At 40.2% G+C, this 18,380-nt stretch overlaps 1 protein-coding gene and 1 non-coding gene across 2 annotated transcripts in view; one reads left to right on the top strand and one right to left on the bottom strand.

Moving 5' to 3' along the window:
* Window positions 1-943: 943 nt before the first annotated feature.
* On the top strand, window positions 944-1,028 carry TRNAR-UCU. The gene is given in 2 exon segments: window positions 944-980; window positions 993-1,028. It is a non-coding gene; the product is annotated as a tRNA-Arg (tRNA).
* Window positions 1,029-15,326: 14,298 nt separating this feature from the next.
* Window positions 15,327-18,380, bottom strand: part of DNTTIP2 (deoxynucleotidyltransferase, terminal, interacting protein 2) — an 11,207-nt gene continuing 8,153 nt past the window's right edge. Inside the window, exons 5-7 of the mRNA XM_012661186.1 lie at window positions 17,929-18,093; window positions 16,227-16,336; window positions 15,327-15,493 (exon numbers count right to left, since the gene is read on the bottom strand). Coding sequence (XP_012516640.1) covers window positions 15,400-15,493; window positions 16,227-16,336; window positions 17,929-18,093 — 369 coding nt within the window. The 3' untranslated portion in view covers window positions 15,327-15,399. The remainder of the gene's footprint in view (window positions 15,494-16,226; window positions 16,337-17,928; window positions 18,094-18,380) is intronic.

Genomic DNA, 18,380 nt, shown 5'->3' with positions numbered 1-18,380 from the left:
CCTCCCGAGCCAGACCGCCGGGCCCTCTGCGGGTCTCGGCGCCCGCGGCCCCCGGAAACCCCGCGGCCGCACGCTCCCGCACACGCATGCTCCCAGCGCTCCCACGCGCGCTGTCGCCCTCCCGGCTGCCGCCCACGCAGGCTCCGGGCGGCTGCGCGGCGTCCTCGGAGGCAGCTCCTGGCGCTGGGACGAGCTCTCGGAGGATACTGCGACGCGGGGCGTGTCGCCCCCCTCAGTCCACCAGAGCCCGGATACCTCAGAAATTCGGCTCTGGGTCTGTGGGGAGCGAAATGCAACCCAAACCCCGATTTTCCGCACCCCGCGCAAATAAGCACGCACAAGCACGCACACAGTCGTCGCCGCGGCCCGCGTTCGCAGCGGCGGTCCCAGCCGCGGGTCGGCCAGGGCCGCGAGGGAAGAGCCCGGGGCTCGAGAGGGTTCGCTGCCTACGCCTCCCAGCCCGAGGGGCCGCCGCTTGGCATCGGCCGCTCAAAGGCGCGACGTCAGTGCCCGGCGTCACCGGCCCGGCTTAACGGCGCAACGGCCGGCCTGGGCCTGCGTTTGTGGGGCCCGGGCCGGGCGGGAGCGGTCGCCGGAGAGACCTGGTAGGCAGGGTCGCTGGGGACAGGAAGGGAGATGGGGAGGAACGGGCATGACCGTGATTTGTACGGCGGTGCCCGGGGCGGGCGGAGACCGGGCTGCGGCTGCCCTCACACCGATCAGTCGGGGCCGGCAGACCGCGGCTGCTGTTCGCTCGCGGGCCTCGTTGAGAGGCGGCTGCCGGAGGAGGCTGGGCGCTTGCGGCCCGCGGCTGAGACAGCTGGCAGTACCCTAAGCGCGGCGGCCGGGCCTCGGCGACACAGGCGGCTGAGGAAGTGGTGGGGAGGGCGCGGGGCCGTCGCCTCTGGCTTAATATGGCAGATGCGCAAACACTCCAACAGGTGGCTCCGTGGCGCAATGGATAGCGCATTGGACTTCTAGAGGCTGGAGGCATTCAAAGGTTCCGGGTTCGAGTCCCGGCGGAGTCGTGGTGTTTTTTTCACCCCTATCGTTTCTCTCTTTTTCCTAAACGGTTTAACTCGCCTCCCACTCCCTGCCCCACTACATGCAGCTCTCACGGTCCTTTCTCCTTTAACAGCTCGCATGGTCCCGCGTCCCTTCACCTCCCAGGCCTCGGCGGCTCAGGGCTTGGCTCAGCCGACTCGGGAACCGGTCTGGGTCCCGGGAAGAGCGGCCCGAAGCGGCGGCGGCAGCGAAGCAAGGCCTCGCTGTTTCGGCCTAAAGCGGAGCGCGGGGAGGCCAGGGTCTCGGGTGACGCCCCCATGCTCAGAGCCAGAAGGTGGCAGCGAAAAAGGACGAGAAAACGCGCCTACACCCTACGCGGTGCTGCGCTGTGCTAGACCGCCCCTCCAGCCCGAGCGCCTCAATACTAACACGCAGTGGAATCCCGAGTGGGATCCTGTCAAAAATGTAGATTTCTGGGCGTCACTCCGGGACGCTTAATTCTGTCGATCTGGGGTGGGGCCCAGGAATTTGCATTTCTGTTAAGACCGCCCCCTCCCCTCCCTTGTGAGTCCAGTGCAAAGAGGTCCTAGGCCCACTCTGCCGGTCAGCACCTCGAGGCAGGAATTCCTATCTTGTCCCAGTTCTTCTGACAACTCTCAGCTTTGCGTAAGGTTAGAGTTCCACCTCAGTAAATTCAAATAAATCAAGGAATGAATGGAATTTTAAAAATTCGTTGTAACAATGAAACAGGTAATTCACGCAAAAGAGACAAATTCCAAAATTGTCAAAAAAGGCACAAGGAAAAGTAAACAACCTTGTTATTCCTATATCCTAGCCTTGCAATTCTCTCCACAAGCCATTAGCCATAGTGGTTTCCTGGAAATATTTTCAGATTTATTTTTTGTGCATGTCAGCATTTTTTATATCTATTGTCTCTCATAGTATATTTGTTAATGTCATCGATACATGTGATATGTATCCATTTAAAAACACAATTGATAGTATGCTATACTTCTTTCACTTATTAATACATGTAGAGCTGCCTTGTTCCGTTGTACGTAGAATCAATGATTTAAGTGTCCCTAATAGCTGGACTTTAGGTGTCTAATATTTTATTACAGTGCTCCAGTGAACATCTTGGTTCTTGTATTATTGTACACAAGTACAAGTACAGCTGTAGGATAGAGTCCTAGGAAGCGGAATTGCTGATCCAAAGGTTCGTTCGTGCGTACTTTCATAAATATTGGCAAATTGCCCTCATAGAGATTTTGCCCATTTTATTCTCACTATCAAGGTGTGTGAGTGCCTGTTTCCCTACCACCCACATGTTCTCAAACAGGCGAAAAATGGTTTCTAGTTGTAGTTTTAATTCATGTCTTTTATTATGAGTGAAGATGAACATCTTTTCATAGAGTAATTTGTATTTCTTTTTCTGTGATTTATCTGTTCTCGAGTTGTGCTCATTTTTCTATTGTGTCACTGGTTATTTTCTGATTAGTTTGTAGGAGTTCTTCACACATTAAGGAAAACAGCCCTTTGTAATATGTGTTACAATTATTCTTTTCCAGTCTTTCTATCTTTTGGTTTTGTTTATGGTATTTTGTTTATTTTATCTGTCTTACAGAAATTTATATATTTGGATTTATCAATTTTTTCTTTTATGGCTTCTAGGTCTGGGGTCACACTGCACTCAGATTATTAAGTAATTTCCTTAAGTAATGGCTTTATTTTTATGGTTTTACTTATCTTTGTTTCATCTGGAATATATTTTTGTGTAAGGAGTGGAGTTTTGTCCCAGAATCAAGCATGATGATCATTCCTTTTCTTAACTATGTAATTTGAAATTACACTTTTGTAATTTTCTAAATTCCCACATGCATTTGGGTTTCTGGATTCTCTGTTCTAGTCCATTGACTTGTCTGCATTAATTTTGATTCACCAGAACTGTGTTGTTTTTAATATCTAACAGGGTCAGTCTTCCCTTGTTACTTTTTTAAAAAAGATATTTTCCACCTATTCTTGTGTTATTTTTTCCATATAATAATAATAATAATAGCACTTACTTGACATTTGTTATATGCCAAGTACTATTAGTGCTTTATGTGTCTTAAGGCATTTATTTAATCCTCCTAACAATCCTACCAGGTAGATATTATTATCTCCTTTCATGGAAGAAGCATCTGTGACACAGAGAGGTTTTGTGTAAGGATACTCGGCAAATAAGCACCAAGCCTGGATGGGAACCCAGGAAGGCTGGGTCTGTGGGTGAAACCACAATGCTATATTGTCTTTTCACATGAGTTGTAGTTATAGCTAGTCTGGCTTTAATCTTCGGAGGTATTTTTGTTGGATTCATGTTATATTTATAGATAAAAATAGGAAGAATTGAACTAATTCATGTTGAATCTTCCTATTTAAGAGCAGCAGGGAGAAAAAAAAAGAACAGCTGTGCCTTTTCATTTGTTCAACCCTCCTTCTATGCTCTTCAGGAGTGTTAAATTTTCTTCATATAGATCTTGACTTTTTTGTTAACTTTATTCTTAGATAGTTTCATCTTTTTTGGAATCTTTTCTTCCACTATATTTTCTAACTGGTTATTGTTTGTATATAAGAAAGCTTTTGGTATTGTAAATAATAATTTTATATTGTGTCATCTTATTAAATTATCTTACTATTTGAAATAGTTTTCCAGTTCAAAACCACAATGAGACACCACTTCATATCCACTACAATGGTTATAATAAAAAGGAGAGATAATACAAGTATTGGCAAGGATTGGAACCCTTATATATTGCCTGTGGGAATGTAAAATGGTACAGCCTCTTTTGAAAACATTTTGGCAATTCCTCAAAAAGTTAAACATTAGAGTTACCATAAGATCCAACAGTTCTACTCCTAGGTATATACCCACGAATATTAAAAACATACGTCCACACAAAACATGTACAAGAATGTCCATAAAGCAGCATTATTTTTAATAGCCAGAAAGTAGAAACAATCCAAATGTCCATCAGCTGATGAATGGATAAACAAGATGCAGTATATCTATTCAATGGAATATTATTCAGCAATGAAAAGTAATGAAGTACTGATCCATGTTACAACATGAATAAACCTTGAAAACATTATGCCAAGTGAAAGAAGCCAGTCATGAAAGACCACATACTGTATGATTCCATTTATATGAAATGTTCAAAATAGGCACATCCATAGAGAAGAAAGTAAGTTAATGGTTGCCAGGCATTGGGGATGGGGGAATGTGAAGTGACTGCTTAATGGGTGTGGGGTTTCTTTGTGGAGTGATGAAAATATTCTGGAAACAGTGATGATAGTGGCACAACTCTGAATATATAAAAATCCATTGAATTATATACTTTTTAAAGGGGCGAATTTTATGGTATGTGAGTTATATCTGAATTTAAAAGAAAGAAAAATGTTTTTCAATTGACTAAGTTGTGTTTTCTGGAAATATCCTCAAATTATGATAATTTTGCTTGATCCTTTCTAATTTTTATGTTTTATATTACCTTTCTTATAATAGCATCAGTTAGTACAATTATGTCCACAATATGTTAAATAGTTTCTCATGATAATGGTTAGAGTGGACTTCCTTATCTTGTTCCTGACTGTAATAGGAATACTTCTCTACTAAGCATGATGCTGGCTTTTAGTATTAGTGTTGGTGTGCATGAACACACATGCACACACAAACACATACATATATTTCATCACATTAAGAAAATACCTATCCCTATTTGTTAATAATCTATGGAGATTTTTCTTCTTTGATCTATTCATATTTTGCAGTATATTAACAGATTTTCTAATATTCAACTTGTCTTACATTCCTGAAATAAATCCCACAAGGTTGTGGTATGTATTCATTTTAATATTCTAATATTTTATAATTTTTGCATATTTAGAAAGATTGAAATTATGTACCACCAAATTAATAGCAAATGCAGCATCGCTTGTAATGGCCCCCAAACTGGAAAATAACCTAGATGTTTATCAATAACGGTCCGTTTGAAGAAAGTATGGTAGAAGCTTCTAATTGAATACAATTCAGACCTTTAAAAAAATAAGAAAGATCTATATATACTGCTATGGAAAAACATCCAAGATTATATGAAAAAGCTGATATGCAAATGAATATTTTAAATAAGATTCCATTTTTGTTAAATAATGCTAATAATAACAGAAGTAATAATGTATGCTTATTACTATGATTATGTGTGCATAGAGATTTCTGGAAGGATATACAAACAGTTAACAGTGGTTACTTCAAGATAGTGCTGGGTCAGGAGAGGGCTGGGGTATGAAGGGATGGCCTTCCTTTTTTCTGTATACTAGTTTGCAGTGTCTGAATTTTTTTCATAATGAGCCCATCTTATCCTTATAATAAAAAAGTTAGCTGGGCATGGTGGTGTGCATCTGTAGTCCCAGCTACTTGGGAGGCTGAGGCAGGAGGATTGCTTGAGCCCAGGAGTTCCAGGCTGCAGTGAGCTGTGATTGTGCCACTGTACTCCAGCATGGGCAACAGAAAGAGACCCTGTCTCTTTAAAAAAATTTTAAAAAGAATAAAATTAAATCAAAAAAAAAACCCTAATGCTAATGAGGAGGGGAAAAAAAGCATTTGTGCCTGTTCTTAGATCACTTTCAGATAGGCAGCTGTGATATTGCTTATCCATTATTAAAGATTTTTCAAATTTGATTTTTGAAAAACATTTCTTGACACCTTACATTCTACTATATGCTGAATCTCAGTGATAAATAAGCCCTTTAGGAGCCCATCTATTAAGCACCACTAGAAGCTCCTCCTAAGAGTGCAGAAACATAAAAAAAAATCTCTTCACAGAGTGATTCCAACAGGGACCATATCCTGCAGGTCTTGTACACCATGTTGAGGAGTGTGGACTTTACCCTAGAGGCAATGGGAAATCACTGAACAGCTTTTAGCTGGGAAGCAGTATGACTAGATGTGTTTTGTAAGATTCGTCTGGCTGCAGTGTGGATCATGGGCTGGAATAGCACACGACTAGAGGGTGGAAGACCAGTACATGAGCAATTGGAGCCATCTAGGTAAGAAAATGACAAGGGCTGGAACTAGGGATGTGGTGTGGAGAAAAGGGCAGGGATACAAACTGGAGTTGTTTCAAGGGAGGCCAAATTGATGAACCTTGATGAATTAAGGGATATAGAGGAGAGGCAGGGAGCAGTCAGACTGACTTCCATTTCTAATTAGGCAGATGGGTTGGTGCTGAAAATAGTCATTGGGACAACAAATAAAGGACAGAGAAGCGGATTTGGGGGGAAATGAGTTCGGATTTGTGGGTACTGAATTTGAGGTCTATGTGGAACATCCTGGAGAAGATGTATGGCTGGCAAGCCAAGCACACAGCAGGCTCTCAGTAAATATTTACAGAATGAAAGAATGTGGGAAGGAAGGAAAGAATCGAAAGTAGGTAGATATGGAGAGGGAAGGAAAAGAAGGGAAGGTCTGGAGCTCAGGGGACATGTCTAGGATTGGGATTTAAAATTCATTATCCTACAGATGGCATTTGAAGCTCTGGACATAGATGAGATTGTTCAGGGAAGGTATAGAGTAAGAAGAGATGAAAGCTGAGGACAGAAACCCAAAGCACAGACATTTGAAGGATAGGTAATGAGTCCTTCAAAGAGACCAAGAAAGGGAAGCCAGAGAGATAAGAGGAGACACAGGAGAAGGTATTTCCACCAATACTGATGGGGAGAGTTTCCTCTGGAGGAGAAGGGGCTCAAGAAGAAAAAGGAAACACCTAACATTTTCTGAACACCTGCTTTATGCTAGCAACTTTATTTAACCCTTGTCATTCAATTATCCCCTAATTCTAAGAAGTATGGATCATCCTCATTTTACAGATGAGAAAGTTAAGATGCAAAGATGTCATGGGAGTCAAGTGGAAGGATTAGCCTAGGAATGATAGAAAAATGCCTGCTCTTTAGAGGGAAGAGGTCAGAGATAAAGAAAAGCAGGAGGGAGGGCATGGTGGCTTATGCCTGTAATCCTAGCACTCTGGGAGGCCGGGGCGGGAGGATCGTTTGAGCTCAGGAGTTCGAGACCCGCCTGAACAAGAGTGAGACCCCCATCTCTACTATAAAATAGAAAGAAATTAGCCAGACAACTAAAAATATATACAAAAAATTAGCCGGGCATGGTGGCGCATGCCTGTAGTCCCAGCTACTCGGGAGGCTGAGGCAGAAGGATCGCTTGAGCCCAGGAGTTTGAGGTTGCTGTGAGCCAGGCTGACGCCACTCTAGCCCAGGTAACAGAGCAAGACTCTGTCTCAAAAAAGAAAGAAAAGAAAAGAAAAAAGAGAAAAGCCTGAAGGTGGAGAAGGGAAAATTGAAGGTGTTCATGTTTGAGGACCTGTTTTCTTTGTGCTCTCTTTTACAGCTCCACCTCACACCGGATCCCAAGAAGGTATGACAGAGTAGGAGCCGCTGCAAAGGTGGAGATACTCCCACCTTATTGCTGCCTGTGGCCAATGCAGATTCTAAAAGACCAGGGGCCAGGAGTGGTTTCATTCCAACTTCTTCCTTATATAGGACCTTCTGCATTCATCACCATGTTTTTTATATTTTATAACCTCATTCACTTTCAATTCAAGATATATTTTTTCAGTATTGGTTTGTGCAAGGAAGCATGCAGACAGGAAATACAAAGGTGAGTGAGATAGTGTGTTTTCTAAAAAGTTCAGTCTGGTGAGGGACAGGGAGCCATGGATCGGTGATTCCACTAATTAAGATTGGTTTGTGCCATGAGTGACAGGAAACCCAAAATAACAGTGGATTTGACAAGATGAAGGCTTATTTCCCTTTCCTGTAAAAGTCCAGGGCAGGGTAGCTTCTGAATCCTGGGAGATCCAGGTTCCTTCTTATTCTTCTGTTCTCAAATTGCAGCTTCCACTTCCTGTTCCAGTGTGGTTGCTTCTGCTCCTGCCATCAGGTCAGTGTACTAGCTAGTGGGGAGGAGATAAAGGGACAGAGAAGGGCTCCCCTCCACTCTCACCCTTCTCTGAAGGACGTGTCCCAGAAGTTGCACATACCACTTCTACTCGCGTCCCATGGGAGGTGGGAATCATTCCCCAGGTGGCCAGATTCTCAGCTAAAAATCATGTGTCCTGTAACTGTAGAGAAAGGGAAGAAGTCCAGCAGTTTCTTCCAGTGTTGCTGAAATAGGTATGGAGATAGCTATAGTGTAAAAATAAATTAAAAAGTGTGACAAAGAGACTTACACTTACTAACTCTGTAACCTTAGGTTATTTAACCTTTCTGTGCCTCAGTTTCTCACTTATAGAATGGTGATAATACTAGCACTTACCTCATAGGTTTACCTAATACCTAAGTAGTTACATACAAATGTAATATGTTACATATGTACATACATACCTACATACCTTAGGGTAACATGAAAATAAATTATGTCTAATTCCTTAGAACAGTCCCTGACACTTAATAAGTGCTATATAGGCATTCGTTAAATACAAATAAATGGACTAAAAATAAGTACAGTCAAATGGTAATTTCAAGAGTATACACATTAGTGTAGAGAATCTGAAAAAGGTTTTATGAAAACATGTAGACTGTCAGCTCTGTAATGGCTTGAATGACCTCACTGCTTTTCTGAGTACCCCCAGCACCTAGTGTGTTACCTTGCACATAGTAGGTGCTCAAAATATTGGTTGTTGAATAGGCTTTTGAAAGGTCAGTACTATTTTGTTAGGTGAAATGGAGGCAAGAAAGATATTTTAGGTGGAATTAACTATATGAACAAAGACATAAAGGGTGAAAATGCACTGTACCTGGCACAGTACCCGGCGTGCATAGAACTCAGTATATGTTGACGGAGTGGATATTCAATATCAAGCAGTTTGATTTGGCTGAAATGTATCAGTCAGGTTTAGGCAGAAGAACACATGACTCTAGAGGATTTAATACAGGGATTTATTGCATAGGTGAAAGAAATGCTGACAGTGCAGGCAACCCAGAGACTGCAACAGTAGGAAACCTCTACCACCCCAAGTGCTAGAGGTGCAATGTGGGGAGATAGTGTTACCAGAGCCTGGGCCATCCAGAGGTGGGGGCTGCCTGCTGGAAGCTGGGACCATGATGGGGCTGCAATCCAACCTAAGGCAGAGAAGGCAGGAAACACCCTGGTTTCTCCCTTCCTCCTGCCCTTCAATCTTTTGTCAGTGTCTTACTTGCAAGCCAGTTAGTAAGGAAATTTGGGAAATGTAGTTTCCTACAATCCAGAGCAGAGTAGAGAAAGGGCTGGGAAAAGAGTTGAGAGAGAAATAGGCAAATGACCAGAATACGTGAAGTTTGGGGCATGAGCAGGGGAGCAGTGAATAGAAACCTGTGGTGGCATCATTTTATGAAGGGTCTTGAATGTTGGGTCTTGAATGTAGATGTTTCTTCAGGTTTTGTTGGACAGTGGGCCATAGAAGGTAAAAAGCAGTATGCCATCATTGAAACTGTTTTAAGAAGACTTCCCAGTGGGGAGGATGGAGGAGAAAAGGGAATGTAGTAGCTTCCTTTTGAGTATGTGCCAGGTATGGTGGTAGCTCTTATTTAATCATCTCAGATGATGTGTCTGGTTCTGGATATGTCGAATTTGAGATGACTTCATGGTACTCGTGCAGTTCACACAGTTGAAAATGTGAGTCTGGAGTGGGGGGATGGTGGTGGTAAGAGATGGAAGGATGGAGATTCGGAGGCTTCTGCAGAGGTGAGAGCAGAAGCTGAAGGAGAAGAAGGACAAGATATTCAAGTCAAACAACAGAAAAGATAAAAGGGCAGGCATTAGGGAAACCAACAATTTAAGTGGTGGACAGAGTAAGAAAATGAATGAAGGAAATAGAGAGTCAATAGAAGTAGAAAAGTTGATCTTCCAGAAGCAGAGAGCAGCTCAAGCTTCAGGAAGGGGAAGATGAGTAGTGTCAAATAACATTTCCTGGTCAGAAGGGATGAAGACTGAGAAAAAAGCATTGACTATATAGCAGTTAGGATGCACGCAGAAACAGTGTCTCCAGACTGGTGGAGTCGTGAGAAGTTAAGGCAGCCTTAGGTAACCTTGGCTGGCTTAGTGAAGGAGGAGATAAGGTAATCTGCTGAGGGTAGGAGTGGAAGTTGGGGGGCTCTGGGAGAATGGAAATACTCTGTATCCCTTGTGTGCTCTTTGGGTATAGAGGCTATTGATGTATTTAGCTTCACTGCTGTACCTTAACGCTTAAATAATGTAGAAGACTCAATTATTTGTGATGACTGACTTGCAGAATGAATGTATGAATTTGGTGGAAAGTACTCAAAATTGAATAAAGGGCTTGTGGAGCAACAGTGATAACCCAGGTGAGAGTCATTAGCTTCACGGTACTTTCCCAAATCTCAATAATCTGGACCGATAAAGAATAGTAGGTGTTTCCCTAGCTGACATTAGTAGGTGAGAGTAACAGAAATCAAAAGACTACCAAGAATAAGGAAACTAGTGAGATATACGAAGAATTTTTGAAATATATGACCAATTGGGTCTGGATTGGTTAGGGAGAAAAATGTATCCTGTTGGGGATGGAGGATTAAGAGAATACAGAGTGGGTGAAAGGCTTGAGATCGTGATTTCACAATGTTTGAGGTTGGGACCCCCAAATGTTGGGGGTGGAGGTAAAGCCACCTCAGGTAATTCTGAAGTGCAGCCAAGGTTGAGTTAGAGGGAACCGAAAGGAGGACTGAGAGAATAACAGATTAGGATAGTCAGAGTTCAAAATCTTGACCATTGAACCAGTTTCGAGTAATGGGTCTAAGGCCATGATAGTGATTGGCTAAGGTAAAGCGGAAATGAGGGTAACTGGAATTGATGAACTTGAGCTTGAGGAACTATAGGGCCATTTTGATTTGAATGTCCGTGGTTAAATACAGATAATGATTTCACTAAAGGAAAAACCAAGCGTCAACCCTAAAGGACTATATTCAGGTGAAATACAGAAAAAGGACTAAAATCACGATCCATCCAGCAATCACCCAAGGCACTGGGCCAGTTGTTTAATATCATTCCATCTCACCTCTCCTGGAGGGAGGAGGGATTTCAAGCAGCTGAGATGATCTGTCAATAGTTGAAGTTGGGAGAAGTGGCAGATTTGGCTGGAAGGGCAGGTGTCACAGATAACCTGAAGTTTTAATGAACTTCACATTCCAGAGTTAAGCTATGGCTTGTTGTCTGTTCTACTAACTCATTATCTAATAGTCATTTTGGGGTGTATATATATACAAATTTGTATATGTATATACATATATATGTATGAAAAAATAGGTCTTACTAATAATACACTAAACTTTAAGATTTAGAAAACCTTCCAGTTGACCACAATGAGTTTATTTTGGTATTAATAAATCATTCCTCTAAACATCCCTCAGTTTATGGTGGTGGGGGTAAATATAGGAGAGACTGAACAAAATTTCATAAACATAAATCTCTTTTCATACATCTTTTCTACCATTGAAAATGATCAAGGAACACTTCCAAAGACATTTGTATTAATAGTATTCTTCACTGCATGATAGCTAAAATTCATATGGTAAGTGGAATTAAATCTTTTAACTGTATTTTTTATACCCATATTTCATTCCCCTTAATGAACAAGACCTCAGAATTTCAGTATGTTACATGGAGTTTGAGATCACGATTTTAGTACCTGAGCCCTACCAGACTCTGCTTTGCAATCCTGACCAAGGAGGTTGTGACCACAAGGGACAATAGCCAATGGGAAAGAAAGTACCATTTAATGTAACAGCTAGGAGAGTACTCTGATTGCAGGACTCCTCAAACAAGCTGTGATGGAAAAACTGATGTTCCCGTCATCTCCACCCATTAATGCTCCACCATTAATAGGAATGGCCTGGCTTCAGGGAAGCCCTGAGTCCAGTTTCCCACTTTGTTTGGAACAGAGTATGACAGGCCTGCTTCCCAGTAAGGCAAGAGTGACTGCACATACAGTTACCTGTTCTGTTAACGCAGCAACTCTGTCCATTTGTAAAAATACGGCCCAGTGAGCATCTTGGACTCACATCAATCTGATTAGTAACTCCTCTTCCCTTAGGAAGGGTGACTAGGAAGAAGGCAGGTGGGGAATAAACCTTCCCAAATACCATGCTAAAGCCTTTAGTGCCACACGAATACAAGTGTGTTGGTCATATTTTGGTTTTAGTAATTTCTGTGTACTGTTAAACTGAAGAAAAATTTCAATTGTCATACTTTTAAAAGTGGTGGTTTTAAATCACTAAGTTTTGGGGTCACTTGTTATGCAGTGATAATCAAGATGAACATGTATTATCCACTGTCACTTGAACCCAGAATAGTTACGGCTTTCTCACAGTTGGTGTTCAGTATTATTGATAACCCCTTCCATTTCAGACTCCCGCTCCCCAGCTGTTATCTAATTTTGATTTCATTGTTCATTTGGAGATGTTTCATTTCTTTGATAGAATACTAATCTGCTATGACAATTACAGGCCATGCTACTGACCCTACTTCTTGGAAGCATTTCTTCACTTTAAAAATTGTCTGACATGTCAAGACCTTACATTTTACTTAGACAGATGTTTGGGGAATTGGTTAGCTAGAAAGCCCTTTTTGTGTCAACCCTTACTGAAAATAAAAACATTAATTCAATTAAATACTTAGTACAATTCAATTAAGTAAACAATTGGACACTTTGAGGGTTCAGTATCTGTTGTAGGTGGTTATTTTCACAATAGTTCTCATTGCCTCAGAAAGTGAACTGAGTACCTGGCACATATTCCAGAAATGGTGCTAAAAATATTTTTTCATATGATATTTTCTTTTAACTTGATATTTCTAAGAATGGGACTCCATGAATTTGTCCCAGTTACTCAAGGTTTTGTTGAACTTTTCTATACAGCACCCCCTCGAACCCTTTTCCTTAAAAGCCTGTCATTTATCTTCTGGAGAGCCAATTATGTCCTATTGTGACATCCTTGTTATGGGGACCCATAAGAGACATTTTCTCAGGTTTTAAAAACAGGAATAATGGTTTCTCTAGAGCAGTTTGTTTGTATCATATGGCAGAACACGGAACACAGAACGGGTCACGTCAGTGCCAGGGATCTAGCCCGGAGCCCACCTGTACCAGCTGTGGTTTCACAGAATCTGCTTCGTTGTGTTCATCTCACCCTGGCTTCATTTACTTTGTTCCGTTGTTTTCCTAGCCCTAATTTCCTAGATTTGTAGGCATTTTTTATAAGCTGTCTTAAAAGCAAGTCAGAACAAGATGGGGTATAAATACAGCACCCTTTTACAAATCTTTCAAGATCTTCTCAGAGTATTCTGAAGGACTTTCTTTCATCAGCATACCCTAAGAACCCTGTGTATTCCTTATGCTTTTCTGGTACTTTTGGTTAGTTATTTCCTTAAAATTGTTCCAACAGGTGAACTAAGTTTAGTGACACAGGCCAAAGTCACTAAAACCTGTTTCTCAACAGAACTGCTTTGCTTAAAAAGCAAAAGACAAATTCATCCATTATTCAAATATCCAGATAATTACAGAAGGCCAGGAGCACAAAAAGACTAAAAGCTGTACTTCTAAGATACTATTCTTTACTCTGTTTTAAAGATCTAAAATAAATATGTACCTTCTTGAAGTAAATAAAAATTATGAAGATCACATTTAACATGAAAAAGCTGTACATATTAATATTACTGGTTTTAATTTCTTATAATAGTTAATAGGTGACTTTAAATGATTTTTACTTTTCCAATTCATTTCACTGAATAAGGCAAATGTTTCACATTTATTAAAAACTCTATCCTTTGTTCCAAGTTATTTAAGTGGCTTACAAAAAATACATATAATAAAATTAAAAATGAATCAATGGAGACAAAATGTAACTGAAAGTAAACACTCAAAACACATATTGTTGTAATTGCAGTTTTGCAGCGTAGAATAATCAACCTGCTCCAGTATTGATGAATCAGAAAACTTCAAGAAAATCATATGGCAGATAAGATGGTCCACACTGCAAGTCTGAGAATAATTGTGTCAATCCTCAATTGTCTATGCAGAGAAACATTATTCTAAATAATCAACGTTAGGTGTTCTTATAGCATAGTAACGTAAGTTCAACTGTTCTGCTAACATCATCTCCTTCTGGTAGAAATGTGAAGGATAAACTAACTCAGTTATTTCTTCTTCCTGTTTTGATATTTAATTCTCTCATGCCAGGTCCTTATTTTACTCAACAGAAAGCAAGACAGTATTTTTGAAATAAAAGTTTTTATATAAAAGGAAAGAAAACAGACACAGATGCTTCCTTCCCCACCTGCACCTATGAATGTTATCATCAGTTCTGCTATTACTATGCTGCCTGTGTCTCTAAGCAGTAAATACGAAATTTCATACTTACTGAAATCTTGGGGAAACAATATGCTGGAAAAAGAGAGATCGCATAGTGACATAAAGGAAGCCACAGCTCACCAAGCATCAACAGAAATGACCAACACTCCTTGACTGCCAGAAAGCAGCTTAGCTAGGATGCATACTTGTGTCATTGGAAATGAGATAAACCGGGCCACTCCACCTCCTGGCCAAGTTAAAATTATATTGTTCAATCCTGTTTCACTTGGAACACAACACTGAATCTGTATTAAAAAAATCACATTCCTCCTGTTTTAGTTGCCAAGGAGGGAAAACAGCTCTCCTACCTTTAACCCAAACTTTCTAGGTAGTTGTCTTTATCTTTTAAGTCCTTCATGTAGTTCTCTGGTTTTATGCTAACATACGTCTGCTCCAAGAACACTTTTTATCACTCCTTGTTTTCAACCGTGACTTTTATAGTGGAAACAAGCAGATCTTTGCATCCCAACTTCACCAACTTTCTGGATCTGGATCTACAACTGACTGTAGGACACTGCCTATCTACCATCTGCCTCTACACATATATACACACACAAAAACCTGCACATTAATTACATTGTTTATGTATCTTTGATAATTTTTAAAGTTCTTTGAACACGTTAGCAAACTTTATACCTAAATGTCTTTTAATCAGATTTTTTAAAATAACCAAGCATTGAAAACTTTATAAAAACATAATTAACCTAAAATGGTTGAGGTTCCTTTTTTCCCTTAAAGAGTTTAACCTGGGGTGGGGGAGTGTCTTTTGTAGACACACATATTTTCCAAGGGACACATGATTGAACCTCCCTCAAATCAACTTTTTCCAAACAGAAACTCCTATATTAACAAGGCCAATATAATTTAGATAATGGGTGTTAATTTTCAAAACATCTTTAGTAAGTAAATAAAGGGGAGATGTAAAATGTTGTGCTTTGCTTGGTAAATCCTAATTGCGAAATTTCTTCTTCTTTCGGAACTTTTTTCCTGCTGCATTTGCTGCTTTTTCAGCCATGATCTCTGAATACTTCCTTCGGTTGTATCTGAAAAGAAAAATTCAACCTTTATGTTCTGAAGTACAATACACCAAGACTTTAGAAGTTAATATAACTTCTAAGGGGTTCCTCAATCTCAAAATTTGTTGCACTTTTACTATCTATTCATCACATGTGTACTAAGTTGCCACCATGTATGAGCAGCCGTACTAAAAGTTGGGGATAGAACAGTGGGCAAGGCAGCTATAATCTCTGCCCTCATAGAGCTTGTAATCCAGTGAGGAAAAAAATGGCAACTGTAGTAGGAGGACTTCTGAAAACTTTCAGCCATTAGAGACCCATGTACTATATCCATTTAACAGAAAATGTCAAATGCTTTGAACATTTTTGTGGGATACAAATGTAAAAATAAGGACATATAGACCAATGGACCTTAAAAAACATATAGACCAATGGTTTACAAAGTACAGTGTGCAGAGGAGAGACTCTTGCAAGGGATCCATTAGGTAAAAACTATTTTCTCAAGAATACTAAGGCATTAATTGCCTTTTCCACATTTATCCTCCTGTAAGTGCTATTTTCCAGAGGCCACATGATGTGTGGTATCTGCAGAAGCAAGTATGAGGCTCTGTCTTTAATTAAGCCAGATAGTAAAGAAATTCACTTAATTATTTTTGTTATTTTCATGAAAATATATATTCTTGTTAATATGTAATGAGTTATTTTAAAATGAGTTAAAGAAAAGTGTATACATTGTAAAATGGAATATAAATTCCTTTACCTTCTAAACTCAGAATCAGCAAGCAATTCTTCCACAATAGTTCTTTTCCTTTGCTTCTTAGGAATTCGTGAATGGTAGAAATCAGCTGGATTGTCAACGATGGTTCCCATCTGCGAACAATTGATTGAAACAATTCATGCAATACCTGAACACCAAGTTGCTTTCATATTTCAGTTTAGCTCCAACAAAGTATATTTACAGAAAGGAATGGAAAACACAAGCTTATGTTATTTATACCAATATTAAAGTCAGTCTTGCCATTTTTTTAAAGCAAAAATAAATCACCTACTCAGCACACTGGTACTACTAATGATGTTTCTTCATTAGTTTACGGCAGATCCAAAATCTTTATATAATTTAGTGCTAATTTACAGTAAATTCATAACAAAAAGTTTAAAGGAAAAAAGTGGAACAGATAATATAAATTTTTTTCTTTTAGTTTCCCAATTCAATGATTACACACACAGATTCTACTACATACCTGTTTGGTCTCATAGGTTATCATAAATGCTGCCAGCTTAGAGCCTAGTTAGTGACTATTCCATATTTGTTCATATGTTCAACTGACTAAAATTTATAGATTGCCTGTGTGCCAGGCACTGTGCTACATGCTAGGGAAACAAAGACAACACCTGGTCCCTGCAGCAAGGAGCCCACAATCTTAAGGATGCGCCACAGGCAGGTATCTAAAAAATTACAGCATGAATCATGCTAAACAAATCACTATAGATACTCTGAAGATTAAGTAACCAATCCCACCTAAGGGAGGTAAGGAAGGTTTGACAAAGGATGACATTTTAGCTTGGATTTATATGGGTAAAATTTTACTATGCAAAAAAAAGGAAGAGCCAAGCACATGCAAAGTCAAAGAATGCAAGGACTGGTATGTACATGTTCTGAGAAGACTGAGTAGCTGAGTATGTTAGGGCTTAAGAAGGCTATATTACAAAAGAAGAGCAGGTGAACTGGTTTGGGTGCAAATTATTAAGGGCGACATTAAGGGATATAGACTCTCTCTCTCGCTTTCTCTCTCTCTATATATATAGACTCTACCTATACATCATAAAGAATCACTGAAAGTTTCTGAACAGAGGTGTAATATGAACAGATTTTTTTTGTTGTTGTTCAGAATACATGACTGAGTACACTATGAATGACAGACTAGAAGGGAGAGCAGCCCTAGAGGCAGAAGACTATTATAGTAATCCAGAGATGAGTGACAAAAATGGCAGTCAAGAATGAAATGAACTTCAAGAGGATGAATCAACTAGACTTTCATCTGAAAACTAAATTTTAAACTATTTTTAGAATTTGCCTGAGGATGTTCCTGTATCTTGAAAAGAGGAAGGGATTGGTACAAATGACTCCCTCTTTCTCCCTCCATCCTGCATGGACTCTTGCTCTTAAGCTAGTACTATTCACACATTTATATATTGAACCTTATAGTTTTACAAAGTTTTAGAGAGCTGACCTGGAAACTTATCTACCATTTGCAACACCGTCTTGCTATATGAGAACCCATTACAAGCTAGTGGCTATCTGAATTGGGTTCTGGCCATTATTACATGGCCTGTACAGATAAGTCCACATATTAGGCATGCACATTGTAAATATTCATCTATTTTAAGAGTAAAAAGAAAGATCACTGTAGTGCTTTCCAAACTAAAATCCACAGATCATCACTATTCTGTTTGCTTCATACCTGGAAGTACTTGGGGAAGCCATCTCTATCATTTTTCTTATAAAACCTTTTTGGGTCCATGCTTGCTCTCATCTTCAGTGCTTTGAGATCATTTTTCAGTTCATCTGTCATTTCGGGAGCTTTCATACCAAACCAGCCATCCCCTGCTGTTTTCTGTCGTTCTTTCTGAAATACAGGTTTCAAAAATAAACATTGTAATAGCTAAGAGTATACATTATAATTCATTTCCCCCCAAGTTACACATATATAAAATTTTGTGAATTAAGAACAAATGGTGGGAGGCCGAGGCGGGCAGATTGTTTGAGCTCAAGAGTTTGAAACCAGCCTGAGCAAGAGCGAGACCCCGTCTCTACTAAAATTAGAAAGGAATTAATTGGACAACTAAAAATATAAAGAAAAAATTAGCCGGGCATGGTGGCGCATGCCTGTAGTCCCAGCTACTCGGGAGGCTG

Source organism: Propithecus coquereli, unplaced genomic scaffold (assembly GCF_000956105.1).
Source record: "Propithecus coquereli isolate 6110/MARCELLA unplaced genomic scaffold, Pcoq_1.0 Scaffold7, whole genome shotgun sequence".
NCBI lineage: Eukaryota > Metazoa > Chordata > Mammalia > Primates > Indriidae > Propithecus > Propithecus coquereli.
This window is presented reverse-complemented; position numbering and strand designations above follow the sequence as displayed.